The 18,642-nt window shown below is 34.5% G+C and overlaps 1 protein-coding gene across 1 annotated transcript; it reads right to left on the bottom strand.

Moving 5' to 3' along the window:
• Positions 1 to 14,300: 14,300 nt before the first annotated feature.
• LOC141697337 (uncharacterized) lies at positions 14,301 to 17,461 on the bottom strand. The gene is made up of 3 exons (XM_074501643.1): positions 16,131 to 17,461; positions 14,847 to 15,389; positions 14,301 to 14,479 (listed from the first exon to the last, which is right to left on the bottom strand). Exons 1-3 carry the CDS (start codon positions 17,025 to 17,027, stop codon positions 14,381 to 14,383), a joined length of 1,539 nt encoding a protein of 512 aa, XP_074357744.1. The 5' UTR covers positions 17,028 to 17,461; the 3' UTR covers positions 14,301 to 14,380.
• Between the last annotated feature and the right edge of the window lie 1,181 nt (positions 17,462 to 18,642).

Below are 18,642 nucleotides of genomic sequence, written 5' to 3'. Positions count from 1 at the left end.
GTAATAAAATACTTGTTTCCTCCTCTTGTTGGAGCGAATTTTAAATCACATATATCGCTATGTATTAGGTCTAGCACTTTGGTGTTCCTTTCCACACGTTTAAATGATGATCTCGTTAATTTTACCTCAACACAAGTCTCACACTTATGTTTTGAATCGATAGTAAGTTTAGGTATGTATTCTTTTGCATTTAAACGTCGTAAAGTGTCATAATTTACATGTCCTAATCTAGCATGCCATAAATTAGGAGACTTAAGCAAGTAAGCAAAAGAATTCTTCATTTCATTATTGTCCTTAACGGACATTACATTGAACTTAAAAAGCCCATCGGTTAAATAACCCTTGCCTACAAACATACCACTCTTAGACAAAATAACTTTATCTGACTCTATTACAATGCAAAAGCCATGCTTATTCAACAAAGAACCAGACACAAGGTTCTTGCGAATATCAGGCACATTAAGTACATTCTTCAAAGTCAGATTCTTCCCGGAGGTCATCTTCAGGATCACCGTGCCTTCACCCTCAATGGTAGAAGTTACTGAATTCCCCATGTAGAGCTTCTCACCAGCATCGGAAGCTTTGAGGCTAGAAAAAATCGCCTTGTCTGAGCAAACATGCCTAGTAGCACCAGTATCAATCCACCATTCACGTGGATTAGAACCGACCAGGTTCACTTCAGAGACCGTATCACAGAGGTCTATATCACCCATCTTCTTGGAGATATTCTCTACCATGTCTGCTTCTTTCTTCTTGTTGGGCTTCTTGGGCTTCTTGCAGTCAGAAGACCTATGACCAACTTTATCACAGTTGTAGCACTTCCCTTGAAATTTTGACTTCGAAATGCCTCCCTTGGGTGCCAGTTTTGCCCCTTTACCAGAATTGGTCTTCTTGGGCTTGGAGCTTTGAGCATGCTCCACCATGTTTGCCTTCTCAGTGGCAATATTAACTTTCTTCTCGGACCCTCTGCTGACTTCTTCAATACGAAGTCTAACAATAAGATCCTCCATAGACATCTCCTTTTGCTTGTGCTTAAGGTAGTTATTGAAATCTTTCCATCCAGGTGGAAGCTTTTCAATAACAGCAGCGGCTTGGAAAGACTCACTTATGACCATTCCCTCAGCATGAATGTCATGAATGATCACCTGCAGTTCCTGCATCTGACTGACCACAGTCTTAGAGTCTGCCATCTTATAATCAAGAAAGCGGCCAACAATCCACTTCTTTGCCCCAACGTCCTCGGTTTTATACTTATGGTCAAGTGACTCCCATAAGACCTTAGTTGTTGGCTTCGCGCTGTATACGTTATACAACGAGTCAGACAGACAATTTAGCACATAGTTCCGACAGATGTAGTCGGAGTGGTTCCAAGCATCAGCAGCATACACAGTCTGCATGTTACTCTCAGCAGTGAGCAACGGTGGTTCTTCCTTAAGGAAGCGATCCATATGCAACGTGGTCAGATAAAAGTGCATCTTTTGTTGCCAACGTTTGAAGTTCGTTCCGTTGAACTTCTCAGGTTTTTCAGCATGTGTAGCAGGCACAGTTGGCATAACAGGTTCAGCAGGCACCACAGGTGGAACATATGGTACGTGCGTCTGTACCACAGGTGTATGCATACCAGTAGGCACCGCAGGTTTGATCGGAGGAGTGAATCCTGCCGATATCTGTCCAAGAGGAACACTAAACTGTCCAATGACAATGTGTCCCACAGGCACATGTCCCGAAGGCACATGTCCAACAGGTGCTTGACCCCCATCAGATCGTACGATCTGTGCGTTAGGGTTAATCGCCTGCTGGTGAACCCCATCAGATCCAGGGATCTGTGCGTTGGGATCAGTCGTCATGTTCATCGGATCGTTCACAGTTTGGTTCTCCATCGATCTGTTACTCAACAAAACAAGTAGATACAGATGTATAAGATAAAAATAGCTTTAAGATTGTGAATACAATCTGCGATTAATACATATAAATCAAATAAGTGTGTGCGTGAGTAAACGAAATCAAACAGAGAAAGAAAGGATATAAACAAAGGGAGATCCTCGAGTCCAGTTGAAACTGTCTCCTTAAAACTATTTCGCCTCTCACCGTATATGTGAGTCGATAGCTTCCCAGGATAAAACGAGGCAGCGGCGACGTTACGGATAACGAGCACTTTCAGCGAGTTTGAACGGGTACGAAACTATCACCGAGAGAGAGAGAGGTAGGGTTTGTGTTTTAGAGGACGACTGTGTATTCTGAGTTAGTAAACCCTAAACCCTATAGCGAAAATATATATGCTTAGAGAAACGTGTGTACTACTTCTCTTATTTAATTAAACGCGTTAATTAAATTTAATTTGAGAGTCAATTATTATCTGTAATTGAATCGAATTATAACGGGCAAATCAATTCATATTTATAAAATAAATAATGAATAATGAATATTTATTTAAGAGCCCAAGCCCAGTGGAAAAATAAATTAGCAAAACTAGTCCGTGATTATTCAGGCCAATTTTCTGTTACATTCGTGTCCGCACGTCACACACACGGGCAAGCCCGAAGGCTTCGCAAGCCTAGGATTACCCCTCGAAATCCCATAATTTGCACCCTCCCTGCGCGCGCACGTGGGAGATGGAGCAACATCTTACTAACACTTTTAAACACTACTAAAGTGTTGTGCTATATAAAGCAATAGAAACTCCTTTTCCATTTCAATGTGGGATACAAGTTTTCATATCTACAATTTCACCTTCAAGGGACCAACTTTGAATGATCGTATCTCATTCATCTCTTAACCATTTTGAGTGTTTCAAAGTGCCTCGGAAAGCTCTCACGGAGGAGAACATGCTCCAAGCGACACCCACTCAATAACGGCTCAAAATGACTTGACAATGTGGGGCTCAATATCCACATTTTCCAGCAGCAGTTGCACAACCCATGGACAATAAATATGCTAGTGATTCTACTCTGGAAAATCCTCGTCCTGTCTTTCGTGTGATTTATCAGATGCCAATCCTGATTTGTCTTCATTGAATACACATGGAAATCTCGATGATATTCCAAAGAATGATTTTTCTTATGCAAAACCCTTCATAGCTGAACAGGCACAAGGCCTACCAAACCATGTCCGAAGAGAAATAGGAAATCCTTCGAACCAAAGGACAAACTGAATGAAGTGATGAAGATTGTGAGTGCTAGCTGCAGAGTTTGAATTGGAGCAATGGGTTTGGAAAAAGTACGGAACAAAATATCTGAAACGAATAGCGCGTCAAAGATGTTACTACAAATGTGAATTGGCTAATATGGAAGATGTGACTGACATGTGAAGCAAAGATACGTGTCAATGAAAGTTGTACTGTGCCAAATGCCTACGATATTATTTAGGGGTAGTTTGGTTTAGAAGATGGTATGAGTTTGGAATAAGGAATGGGTTAGGCTGGTATGAGATTGAGGAATCATTCTTGATATCAAGTGTTTGGTTCGGTGCTTGTATGAAATATGTTTCATTTAAATATTTTTGATTTATTGATTGAATTAAACTTTTATATATTACATATGTCAAATTTAAGTTGTTATACAACTTACAAACAAAAAATAATTAAATATAAGTGATTAGAAAATTATAAATTTAAATTTTAATGTTAATTTATAATTTTTAAAGTAAATAAAAATATTTGTATTAATTAAAAATAAGCATAACTTATTTAAAATTAAATATGATATTTAAGATATATGTTTTAAGATTGTATTTAACTTTATAAGTAATGTAATAATGAAATTTATTTTGATACATCATACCCTTCTCTCAAACCCACCTCCCTACTAGGGTATCAAAACTGATTCCAGACGGGTATAAGAAATGGGTATTAGATTTTAAAAATAATCAGCCAAACACCAGGTATGGGTTTGGAATGAACGAAACCCATACCTGATATCAGAATTAGCCGAAACAAACGACCCCTTATATTGTTAGTCATAATCACAGTCCTCCCACGCACAATATTTAAACCCGCTAGGAAGAGAATAAAGTACATCAGAATCAAGAAAGACGGAGAGTGCTGGAGCAACTGATGATGAGTACCACTGTCATTCGAAAGCCCCGAATATGATTAACTAGTCCATCTTCATTTTGATAATTTTGTTTTCGTTTTAGAAGTCTTATATAATTTTATCATCGTTTTGGTTCCTGAGATATTTTTATAATAAAATTTTGCTCTTTTCAGATGATTAGTTGACAGTTTTACAGATACAATTGATATACAAGTATCAAGAATAAAGAACACAGGGAATGTAGAAGATGACCATGATTATACAGTATATAATTTTGAGAGAATGAATGTTAATTGTTTTGTTTACATGATGATCTGAATATAAGAATATTCACCACAAACTTGACTTAACTCACTAGATAACCTCACATATATACTAACTAATTCTATTATGTTATAACAGAAATGCCAGCAACTTGACAGCCTGTATTAGCTGGCTTCTGTTGCCACATCAGGTGCACTCTTCAGCAATCTCACTAGCACTAGTATCTGTAACAGCCCCCCTCAAGTTGGAGGTTTAAAAGAGGTTACAAACTCCCAACTTGCCGCAAAATAAATGCAGAGATGCAGAAGGCAATGCCTTAGTAAACATGTCAGCTGGTTGCAGTGTAGTAGAAATATGTGAGGTAGTGATTATGCCCTGTTGAAGCTTTTCTCGAACAAGATGACAATCAATTTCTATGTGCTTCGTACGTTCATAAAACACAGAATTGGAAGCAATGTAGAGAGCAGATTTACTGTCACAATGCAGGGTGACAGGAGTGAGAGTGTCAATACCAAAAACATGAAACAGATTTAATAACCAGGTAATTTCACAACAAGAATCAGCCATACTTCTATACTCAGCCTCAGCTGAGGACTTAGATACAGTAGGTTGTTTCTTGCATTTCCAAGAGATAAGAGAATGACCAAACAACAAACAATATCCAGTAAGGGAATGTCTAGATTCTTTGCAGCCAGCCCAATCTGAGTCACAGAAAGCTTGAAGAGTACAAGGGTTGGAAGCAGGCATAAATAGACCTTGACCTAGAGTACCCTTAAGATATTTAACCACCTTGTATGCAGCATCTAAATGATCAGTCTTAGGAGAAGCCAGAAATTGAGAAAGTGCTTGAACAGGATAAGACAAGTCAGGTCTTGTCACAGTAAGATATAATAATCTGCCAACTAATCTTCTGTAAGCAGAACCATCAGAAGGAGAAAGAAGAGCACTCTGAGAATCCTGTAAAGTATGATTTTGCTCCATAGGAACTTTGGAAGGCTTACAGGAAAGAAAACCAGTATCAGTGAGTATATCAAGAGTATACTTGTATTGATGCAAATAAGCACCACTAGAGTTTCTGGCCACCTCTATACCAAGAAAATATTTCAGATTACCCAAATCTTTTAGCTTGAAGGATTTAGCCAAATGATCCTTAACTTGTTGAATAGGAGTAGAAGAGGTACCAGTAATAAGAATATCATCTACATATACCAAAACAGCCACAAAATCTCCTGACAAAGTGAATGTAAACAAGCTGTTGTCTGAGTGTGACTGAATAAAACCATATTATTTAAGAGCATTAGAAAATTTGGAAAACCAGCACCTGAGAGCCTGTTTGAGCCCATATAAAGATTTTCTAAGCTTGCAAACATAAGCAGTAGGATCATAGATATGCTGAACAACAGGTAGGGAAGATAGCTGCAAATATCCTGGAGGTAATTTCATATACACCTCTTCATACAAATCACCATGGAGAAATGCATTTGTAACATCTAATTGAGAAATGGACCAACCTTTAGAGACAGCAATGGCAATGAGTAATCTGACTGTTGTCATTTTAGCCACAGGGGCAAAGGTTTCAAAATAATCCAATCCATAAATTTTAATTGAAACCTCTAGCAACTAATCCTGCCTTATATCTTTCAAATGACCCATTAGGCAAATACTTTACCTTGAACAACCATTTACAATCAACTATATGTTTATCTGTTGGTTTAGGAATAATTTCCCAGGTGTGATTGAGTTCAAGAGCACTCAATTCTAACTTCATGGCAGCAAGCCAATTAGTATCTGTAACGGCTTGTTTAAAGGTATAAGGTATATGTGTTTGAGCAGTAGCAGTTAAGAAATGGGAATATGAAGGAGTGAAAGCAGCAAATGAGGTGTATTTGTGTAAAGGATAAGAAGGAAGAGAAGTACCTGAAACCATGTGTGTGGAGGAGTCTTGAAGATTGGTAAGAATGTGAGATGGTAACCCTGTATAGCCCTTAAGTTGAGAAGAAATTGTTCTTTGTCTTGCTGGTCTTGTAACTATAGTATCTGGATTTGTAACTGATTGAGTGACAGAAGTATCAGTAACAATGGTATCTGATGTAACAGGCTGAGTATTTGTAGAAAGATCAGGAACTGATAGAATAATATCAGTTGATTCAGAAGAACAAGAAGGAGAAGGAAACAGTTCAGTGTTTGACAAATCAGACTGTATGGTGGTAAAAGGAAAATCTGTTTCAACAAAAATGACATCTCTGGTATAGTATCTCTTTTTGGTGAGCAAATCAACAACAGTGTATCCTTTCTTATTGAAAGGATAACCTAGAAAAACACATTTAAGTGCTCTAGGAGCAAACTTGTCATGAGAGAAACTGTTGATATAGCATAAACACCCAAAAGATTTGAGATGCTCATAATCTGGAGGTTTTTGAAACAAAATCTCATAAGGAGTTTTATAACGCAAAGCTTTTGTAGGTGTGAGATTAATGACATGACAAGCAGCAGAGACACAATCACCCCAGTAATAGATTGGAACATTTGATTGAAGTTTAAAAACTCTGGCTATATTCAACAAATGTTGATGTTTTCTCTCAGCAATACCATTTTGCTGAGGAGTATTAACACAGCTAGTTTGATGAACAATTCCCAAGCTATTCAGATGAGTTTTTAGATCATTATTGACAAATTCAGTACCATTGTCTGATCTGAGAATTTTAACAAGAACATTGAACTGATTGTGAACATATTGAATGAAATTTTTCAGTAAAAGAGAAACTTGAGATTTGTCATTGAATAGAAACAACCAAGTACATCTTGAACAATCATCAACAATGGTAAGGAAGTATTTACAATTATCATGAGTACAATGCTTGTAAGGCCCCCAAACATCACAATGAATTAGATCAAAATAAGTTGAACTTCTAGAATGACTAACAGGAAAACTAGGTCTGTGATGTTTAGCTAAATGACAAATATCACAAGTGTCAAGATCTATGGTTTTACTAGAAATGACAGGAAGGTGACTTAAGACTATAGCAGAAGGATGACCAAGTCTATTGTGCCACTGAAGAACATGATTCTTTTCATTTATCACAGCCATGGCAGAAATATGAGTAATTCTGTCAGTATGAAGCTTATACAGGCCACCATCTAACTCACCAATCTCCTTCATCCTCTGTGAAACATGGTCCTGCATAAGGCACTTAGAAACAGAAAATTGGACAGAACAGGAATTATCTTCAGCAAATTTTGATATAGAAAGCAAGTTACATTGAAATTGAGGAACATATAACACTTGCTTAAGAATCAGCTCAGATGATAGTATAACATCTCCAATGTAAGTGACCTTAGTACTCTGACCATTAGGTAAATACAATTCTGAATTTAGTGGTTGAGCATTTATAAGAATGGATAGATAAGGTGTGATATGATTAGTTGCTCCTGAATCTATTATCCATGTATTCATAGGATTATTAAATCCCACTTGACCAGCTAGAATGATAGATGAGGATAGAGTGTGATTACCTGTCACAGGAGAGACCTCAGTGTGACTAGATTGTATCCAGGAAGCATTAGCTGATGCATTTGTGATAGTACCTTGCTTAGCTTTAATTTGTGCTTGAAGCATGTTAATTATCTGCTGACATTGTTTGTCAGACAAAGAAGAATTGTCATCAGACACTGCATCAGTTTTGACAGCATGAGCACTATTTGTAACCACTGGTTTTTTACCATTAGACTTAGGTTTTGGCTTTGGTTGACCATACATTCTGTGCCATTCAGGATATCCATGAAGAGCAAAACACTTCTCTTTAGTGTGTCCTGTGAGATTACAGTATTCACACAAAACATTTGCATCTGCAGATTTCTTTGGAAGCTTGTTCTTATTTCCAACATTCTGTTGCTGAAATCTGACATTCATTGCCATACTCTCAGATACTCCTATTTTAGAGAAATCTCTCTGATTCTCTTCTTGCAACAACATAGAGTAAGCATGTCCAAGATCTGGCAAAGGATTCATAAGCAAAATCTGGCCCCTAGTATTGATAAACTGATCATTGAGTCCCATAAGGAACTGACTCAACTTATTCATCTGCTCATATTGATCAAGCTTTTGAGACACTCCACAAGCACAATTACTAGTTGCACAGATACATCTAGGAATAGGAGACAGAGTATCTAATTCATCCATTAAGCCTATAAATTCAGTAAAATAGGCAGTTATAGACTTATTTCCTTGAGTTAAAGATGACAAATCTTTCTTCAACTAAAATAACCTAGGCACATTAGTTTGAGCAAACCTTGCAGATAAATCATCCCAAATCTGTTTAGCTGTGTGCATATACACTACACTTTTACGTATCTCAGTAGATATAGAATTCAAAAAACCATGAAATCACTAGATCATTACTTCTCATCCACAAAGCATACTGATTGGAAGTAGAAGCTGGTTTCAATTGAGTACCATCGATAAAACCTAGTTTCAATTTAGCAGACAAGGCAATTCTAACAGATCTACTCCAGTGATGATAGTTCTGTTCAGTAAGTGCTTTAGTAACTAAAGCCAAACCTGGATGATCAGATGATGAGAGATAGTACGGATGATTGATGTCGATTGTTGTAGACGAAGATGATGCCATTGTAGATGTAGATGCGGAAGCATTAGTAGTGGAGTTGTTGACAGCAGCAGCATAAGAATACATCGTTTTGATGTATGATCTTTATATCTCTGAATTGATTTGTAGCTTCAATTGATCTGTAATTTCATCAAACCTTACTCTGATACCATGACAGTTTTACAGATACAATTGATATACAAGTATCAAGAATAAAGAACACAAAGAATGTAGAAGATGACCATGATTATACAGTATATAATTTTGAGAGAATGAATGTTAATTGTTTTGTTTACATGATGATCTGAATATAAGAATATTCACCACAAACTTGACTTAACTCACTAGATAACCTCACATATATACTAACTAATTCTATTATGTTATAACAGAAATGCCAGCAACTTGACAGCCTGTATTAGCTGGCTTCTGTTGCCACATCAGGTGCACTCTTCAGCAATCTCACATTAGTTGAGGATTTATTTAGGTTCAAGGTTTACGTACCAGTATAGTTAAATATATTATTGCCAAAAATTATAAACCTTAAGCTGCGTTTTTCTATATGGGGTCAATTGTGTGCTTTCCTTCTTAATTCAAAGTGAAATCAATCATGCGAGTTCTACTATAAGAATAGATAGGCTATACTTGGACTTGATACCATATATTAGTACACTGGATGTGCCTTGTTTTTTTTTTATAGCTATGTTTACTATGTGGACCAGTAGTTTATGGTTGTGAGTTGTGATTGCCCCCAGTATATCCTTGTTCCTTTTTTTTTTGTGCGCATTATGTCGTCGCCTTGTTATTTATCTTCAGTGCTACTAAAGAAGATGCATATAAACATGTTGGCGTAGACAGTAATAGTTTGTTTCAATGTACTGTGTGCATTGTATGTGTTTTGTCTAAGTTGATTAATTGGTAATTACCCTAATGTATAGAGGCTAAGGAAACATGAGTTTGAATTGGACAGTCGGAAGTTTCTACTTGATCCATTCTTGATCAAGAATTCTGACAAAGTGTCATGGTGTTTGCTTCCAACCATAAATAATATTTACAAGTGTGTAGATAAAGTTAGGAAATTCTGAATTTTTAAAGTGCAAATGTATTGAAGGCGCGGTTAAATGCTTAACAATGTACTACTTGAATTAAAAAGTGCAATCGTGAAAAATGTGACCGACAGGACAGCCGATAGCTCACACTCACATGCAAGGTTTTCACAATTTAAGAGAACCGGCTTATAATTACTACAGATGAGGGGGAAAATTAATCATCAACCGTTTGTTTCACTCCATTTGGTGACCGGAAAAGTACACCAGATCGCAAAAACAAAACACAGAGCGAGTCAATTACTATTTAACCTCACCCACACCTCCCAGGTGTATTTATTCACTACCTAATTACTTCATTATATTTTCACTAATTTATTTATATGTATTTTAAGGTTATTATAAAATATAATTTTATAATTTATTTTTAACTTTTTTGTTTTAAAATTTAAACATTATATTTTTATTATTTTTAAATTTATTTATAAACCATATTTTATGTCAGCCTTGTCAATCTCTCGTTCTTCAACGTAAAGAAGACAAGTGGGTACTTTAAAAACAACATAATTATTTTAATATTACTAATAAAAATATTCCACTAATTTTGTAAACTAAAAGACATACATATATATAAGAAATAATACCAGTTAAACATTTCATGCATCAATTTGATACTTCTACGTACATGAAAAAAATAATCCTAACTTAAAACTATTGAACATATCAAAAGATCTTCTTGATAATAATTTTTAACGAGATATATATAGAATTCACTTAGAAGTCGTCTGTAAACTTACATTTCATTTTAAATTAAGGATTTCAAATGACAAGATTTGAGTTGTCATTTTAAATTCTCGTATTTATACTAATGTTTGAATGTTCTATTTCAAATGAAATCAAAATTCAAATTCTCAAACAATTTATTTGATCAAATTCAGAATTTCAAATAAAATTCAGTTTCCCAAACGGGCCATTACAAAACTATTATATAAGCTATAAAACTTTAGAATTAAATTAATAAAAAGTTAATCTTTGATAAACGAAAATCATAAATATTTATTTTAACCTATTATAACTAATGTTAGTATTATTTAAGGCTTAAAATTTAAGCTAAGTTGTAAATAGAAAAATAAATACAATATTAGTACAATTTACTTACTCGGCCTCGCACTATTGAACATGTTCATTTATTAGTTTGCAAGTGGCAACTGGCAAATTGCAATATATATATATATAGCTAGTAAAGGCACATTTATGTATTATTTAAAATAAAAATTAAGGTACAGGGAAGAAAAATGGTTCCACCTGCCTACTGGGGCCTCAATGTTGACAATCACCTGAGACCATTGTCTTGCCACCACCAACAAACTTTAATTTTTCAACAAGATGTAGCAGTAAGGGACCATAGTACCTACTACACAATTTATGGTACAGTACCGACAAGGAAAATTATTAATAATTTTACTACTCTCTCCATTTCAAACTAATTATTCATTCTTAAAAAAAAATTGTTTCAATAGAGTTGTCCACCTACATTTTTAATATCACTATTCAAATTAGTATAAAGTTTAATTCTTATTTTTAAGATGAATTCTATATAAATCTGTCAAATCGGATAATCGGATCAATTTCGGATCGGATCAATTTCGGATCGGTTCCACATTTGAAATATGATATAATTGGAAATCAATCGGATCAAATATAATTTGGTTTGGGTCTTCTTCGGATTTAAAACGGATGAAATTATGGTAAAAATCAGACAAATTCGGTTCGGATTAAATTCAGTTTAGATATTTTTGGATCATAACTTATTCAATTTTTTAATTTATGAGACTTAAAAAATATGTATTTATTAAAAAAGTATTTTTAATATAATATATTGTACTTTTACAAAATATTATGATTAAATAATAATATTATCATAAACATAAAATACTTTTAAATATCAATTTTGCTTATTTCAGATCACATTCAGTTCTGATAATAAATGACTCGGTTTTGTTCGGTTCTAATTTATAATTGGATCTATTATTTCAGATCATTTCGATTAATTTTCAGTTCGGATAATTTTCGGATTAGTTTAATTTGATTTTCAGATAATTATCGGATTATATAATTCGGATCTCGTATCGAATCTCGGTTCCATAAATTTCGATTCGGTTTTTCGGATCCAGACCCATTTTGCCAGGTTTCTACATCACACACAAATATTGTATGACCGGTTTCATTTCCAAGATTAACTCTCTACCTTAAATAATGGTGCACTTAATGTAGTTAATGCAATAAATATGATAACTAATATTCCCTCCATCTCATATTATGTGTACTCTTTCGATTATTATATAGACAAGTTGATCATATTTAACTGATAATTAAGATAAATTTACATATTATATTGAAAAATATATTTAAAAGAGAATAAAATATATTTTCTAATGATATAAGTTTTGACATTTATTTAATTATATATCAAGTATAATTTGCGGTCAAAATTCTAATAATATAATCATTGATTATTAAAACGGCACACATAATATGAGATGGAGGGAGTATAACTTTATTAACAATGTTAGAGATTTTTAATATGCCTAATTTTTTTAAAAAGTGGACAGTTATATTAAAACGGAGGGAGTATTATATGTTCATGGGTATACCATAAGTGCGAAAAATTATAATTTTAAGCCAATTAATTAATTGATAAAATTTGTGTGAATACATGGATTTATCAATGTTATAAAAATGATTTTTTTATGATGGATACATGCACAAATTTTCATAATTTTGGTTTGTTTTGATTGGATTTCAGTTTGTTATAGTGGTGAATCCATACATTCACAACAACTATATCAATCAAAATGTTCCAAATTTATAAATTTTAGTAGCCCATGCTACATGCTACATGCTACACAAACCATTATAAAAAAGGAACCAATACACTAAAATTATAAGTTACGGTGATTATTACGTGACCAAACTATTAATTTATATTTTGATACATGAGACAATAATAAAAATTACTCCCTCCATCTTAGCCATTTGTATACAAATGGGTATACGGAGTTCAAGAAATATATTAAAATAACATTATTTTTGATAAGGTAGTAGGATGAAAGAAAAATAAAAAATGTAATTTAGTGAGAAAAATATAAAGTTAGATAAAATAGAAGGACCAATCAATATTTAATAAATAAAATGAGCATACTTGGAGAAAGTAGTGAATTTAGTTAGAATTTATATTATTAAAATTTTACTCCCTCCGTCACATCCAATTTCACATCCAATTGTATACAATTTTTTTAATGTTTGACAAACACTTTAAGGTGAATATAAAATATACCTAAATAATTTATTTTTAATTTATTTTTTTTTATATTAAAATTCAAACATTAAATTTTCATTCAGAAGAAAAAAAAAACTATTTACGAACTATACTTTACAGCAACATTAAAATACGTGTCGATTCCCATCCCTCAATATATATAATTAGGGGGACAGAGGAAATACTATTTTAGGTAAGTTTTTAAATGTATAAAATTGAATGAGATATAAAAAAAAGTATGAAAATGATTATTACAGAGGTAGCTCTAGTTTTGCTATTTTAAATGCAGCGATGACAGTTTTGTTAGATTCCATTCTTCCAATACCCAATAGAAAAAACGGAGTCCTCATTAATGAACTGTATACAAATGTACTTGTGCAAAAACGTTGGATGTCGAAGCCACAAGCTTGCCGGCACCACCATGTGCCATCCTTGACCAGATTAAAAAAAAAATTACTACTCCATTTGTTCCATTAAATTCTATACATTATTTTTTGACACGCTTTGCAATGCTACTTTAAAGCATAGCTCCATAAAAAAAATTTCAATTTTTTTTTTCTGAATAAAAATTTTATGTTTAAACTTTTATTCAAAAAAATATTATAAAACTGTATTTTATAGAAGGCTCGAAATACGTACAAATAGTGAACATATAAAACCTACGGGGACGGAGATAGTAATACTTATTATGCGTCATTATAAAGTATGCATGTTTGTTTCATGGTAAATTATATTTCCAGAAGAATATATTCAGTATCTTATTAGTAAGCAAGCATGATGATGTTTAAAGTTTAAGTTATTTCTGTCCTAAATCACATCCTGTTCATGCCACTTACCAGTCACCAAAAACTGTCGGCGCAAAACTTAGACATGTACAACCACTCCTCCACTAGATTTAATCAGATGGAACATTATATGCATTACGTTAATTTCTAAGTTTTATACACTAATAGTTTCTTTCTCTGATGACTAAATATTATCAATGACCCAAGGAAGGCCATAGCCTGAAAATTTGAAGGGTGTGAAGAGTAACAAATCAATAAATAAAGCTAAGAACTTAAATTAAACATAGTAAATTACACCTGAGAAGAAATGACCTTGTTCGATGGACCGTCTTTATATTACACTAATCTCACCTTCCCTGCATACACCCACATTTAAAACCATGCTTTTCTTCTTCGACTCTAGTATCCGACAACAATTTCGCCTTGGGGACTGCCAATAAAAGGTTTGAGAGAACAGATGAGAAGATACACATAACTGAGTTTTGTTCTCTTATTTATTAATAAACACAAAGTTCAATTATACAATATGCTTAATAAACGTGCAAGCTAATTTTTCAAGATAGTTGAAAGTCTGTAATGGTTGAGTATGTGCATAGTTTACGGTCTCTTGAATACAAAGCACAAATCATATTTTTAATTTATAAGGCGAAACAATCAATGTTGCAGACGAAATAAATAGGCACATTCCAACGAAAAAGTAACAATGCTCTATTATCAGTGAAAATTGTGGTTATGACAGTGTTGATTCATATGAGTAGCTCAAAATTAAAGTAAGAAGGCGAGTGACTAATGCTTACCCTATCCCATAGACGTGGATCAGGTTTCTTGTAAACCACTATTCTATCTATTTCGGCAGGAGATGTTATATTCCACTTGCATGCAGGATGAGAGACACGATGCCGATCATATACAGTCATTGTTTGGTTGGTGACAGAATCAAATCTCGCCCTTGACATGTAAAACACAAAGGGTCTTTGACAGGGGCTTCGAGCAACAGGACGCGTGTTGAAAGCGTAGGCAGTGTAATCTGCTCTTCTATACCAATTTAAGAATGTCCGTGAAGGCATTTCTATCTCACGTGGTGATAAAACTCCCCGCAATATTTGAATGGCAAATCCCCAGGATACCGAAATGGTCCAAGTTTTCTTTTTTTCATAACAAATGGATTGTTGTATGAGACCTGCCGAATCCAGCTTCATTGGTATTGTCAGCCTCTTTAGCGCTTCCACCCGTGTAACATTAGGAAATATGGGCTCCACCACATCAAGGTGGTGCAAGGACACCAATGGTGTTACTGGATGTGCCGCAAGAAGTCCAAATAAGTTACCATAAACATCATACTGCAGACCGAAAACCATAATGTAATTTCAGACTTAACAATTTTTAAACTTTCATGAGCATAATTATAAATTTACCACCAATAAACAAGAAATAGCTCATCGTTCTAACACTTTTTGACCAGAAATAGTCATTCAGCATATCAGTGTTCTAAAATTATATAGCATTCTCGGTCCTACTTACTATAGTATTATGGACCAAACACCCAACAATAGCCAACTCAATTACACCTACCACAATCTGGTGCAGTTAACCTAACCCAATTTGTAACAAAAATGAAACAAGATAGGTTCAGGAGAGTCATACTGCCACATTGAACCTTGCAAAAGATATCTGCATCAGCCAACCCAAAACCTAGTGCTTCACCAAACCTCAATATTATTGTTAAGTTACTAAAATTTATACATGGGGAATATATAGGACAGCCAGTAAAATAGTAGATGGGAGCCCCAGTGCCGGAGGTGTACCCAAGTAATATTATAACACAACATATCAAACATTACCACCAATTCAACAAATATACACCCATGGTTAAACACACCAACTACAGCCACAAATATTTTACTGCATTGTGCTTGAAAATATACATACTACCAATGCACACATAAGTTCACAAGAATTGGTGGAGGATACCTAAAATCAATTTAACACACAGATAATCAATTTAAGTACTTGCACGACATCGATGATACTAACAAGCAACACAAAGGACTAGAAAGGACTAGAAATGAGAAATATCAAACCTGGTGGAAGCCGGTTTCTTTAGTGAGAGGGACACCAAGTTCAGCCATACAAGCCTGCATTCTATCATCAGAGCCATACAATCCCGGATACCGCTGAATACATTTGTCCTGCATTTTCTCAAGAGCCTTTGCTAATGGATAACTAATAGCAAACCCCCCACCCCCATATGCCATCCCATACGAAAAAAATATATTTTGCAAATGACTCTCAGATAAACTCCCAATATAATAATACTGGTTATGATCATACTTATTCAAAATCCTCACCAAATTCTCAGTCACAAACACGGTATCATCATCTCCCATCACAAACCATCTCACATTTTCCATCCCCAATCGCAATGTCTCGGAAACAATCCTTGATATCCGAATAGCAGACCGGTGCCCTTGCCTGTTCTTATACGCAAACCGCGACGTATTCCCGGATATTCTCACCGGAGGCAAACCCTCCTCATCCTTACCCTTCACCGGATTATCCAACCAAACAATTCCCCTCATTTTCCCAGGCTTCCACCACAACTTAATATAATTCTTCCTCTTTTCCCACAACTTTGCGGAAGCAGCAATGCCAAAAACAATATCTTTCACCTCAGTTTTCCGAAAAGATTCTTGATTTTTTGACACCAAACTAAAATTCCCAGATTGTGAAGTCTGAATAGAAAGACTTTTATGACTCAATGTGGGGAAAATTTCATCATCACAAGCACGTGAATTGATGACAAGCTTAAGTGTATACACAACATAAGTAGCTGTAACAAACAAGATTAACCAAACCAACATCTTTGGCAAAGCTCTAGTTTGTGATTGAGTTACAGCAATAGGTGTCCCTGGTGAGCTTGAGTTTCTCATATGATCCCAAATCAATTTCTCTGTTTCTTTTTGAGAAACTTTCATCATACAATATTCTTGAAAAAATATAAAATTCAAGATTTTGGGAAAAACAAATAAATCTCTCAAAAGGGCTTAAAGGGCATCAATATTTAGACATAAAGATTGAAGCTTTACTTACTTTTCAGCAGATTTAGGTGAAACCCCATCAGATCTGAAGTTAAGTAATATTAATTTTGGAGTAAATGAAGAGAAAAGGTGTTTGTAGATTTAGAAATTTTGATGAGAAGTAGTGGAGGTGAATATACGTGTATGTGTCTGTATAGTACAACAAGAGATTGAAGGAAATGAGGGGGGGGGGGGGTAGAATTAGAGAAAAAGGAGAGCATGCATTTGCCTGCTGCTGCCAAAATTGCACACTCCCCCTCAATAAAAAGGCTTGGTTCTTTCAAATGAGTATGATTACAATTTACATTTTACATATGCAAAATACAGGTGATGATGATATAATACTCGCGTGTACGTGTTTTATACAAGCTTGAATAGCAAAACCTTGAATCTATTGTTGATAAATATCACTCACACGGAAATGTAGGAATGCTATATTTCATATATTTTTTTTTAACTTTTACCCATTTTAACCGGTGATGCAAGATTACTAATCGGCCCTTAATTTAAATTTGGAAAATCCTTTTATACATGCAGCCCTGCCATATATGCATAAAAAACCTATCGGGCGGGCTTTATCTGAACTTTAATAAACCCGTTTTTTTTAACACGGATCGGACCGGACTTTTTAAAAAATCGGGTCGGGTCGGGTCGGACTTCCTAAGAAATATAAGACCCGTTTTAGGCCCGTGAGCTGGGCCGGATCGGGCCGCACCGGGTTTTATCCGGGTTTTTTATTTATATATTAAAAAATATTTTAATATTTTATAACTCGAATTATGAGTAGTTTAAATATGTTAGTTTCTTAACAATATAGCAAGAATTACAGAAGGGGGTTGAATGAAATTCTTGAACTTTTTTCTTAAAATAAAAATGTTCGAACTCGAATATAAATATAAGTGTGTTGATTAGCACAATGCGGAATAAAAACTTAAGAGAATCAAAACACAAGTAATTAAAAATAAGAGTTTTTAAAAACTTTCCGGTGGATTTAAAAAATTCCACCAGAGATATATATTATATCGAGAGAACTCTGTGTGCAAGAATGCTCACAGCTGCTTACAAATATGAACTACTGAGAATACAGAGAAATGCTAATAAATCTGCTTACAAATGTTTCTCACTTTTTGTATCTCAGATCTTAGTTTCTATTTGCTACTTCTTGGTTTATATATTACCAAGATTACAAAGTCAAAAGACAGGATCATTATAAAAACTATCGGGTCTAATGCTTTGTTACTTTATTCTCTATTACCCAGTTAATAGACTTCCTCAATCCATTTGCATACACTTCGACATATGTGACCAGTTGTCACTGTCAACTGATATTTGAATTCTTTATCCGTTGAGTACATGATCATCCGTCGACTTTATGATCATCTGTTGATGGCTTCATTGATCATCCGTCGACTGCTATATTAAACATCCGTTGATAGCTATTTGATCATCCGTCGACGGCTTTGTTAATCATCCGTCGGTAGTTATTTTGACACTTGACTTCAATTCATTTATGCAG

The sequence above is a fragment of the Apium graveolens genome, chromosome 11, assembly GCF_009905375.1.
Source record: "Apium graveolens cultivar Ventura chromosome 11, ASM990537v1, whole genome shotgun sequence".
NCBI lineage: Eukaryota > Viridiplantae > Streptophyta > Magnoliopsida > Apiales > Apiaceae > Apium > Apium graveolens.
The sequence above is the reverse complement of the archived record's forward strand: the minus strand, read 5'-3'. Positions and strand labels throughout refer to the sequence as shown.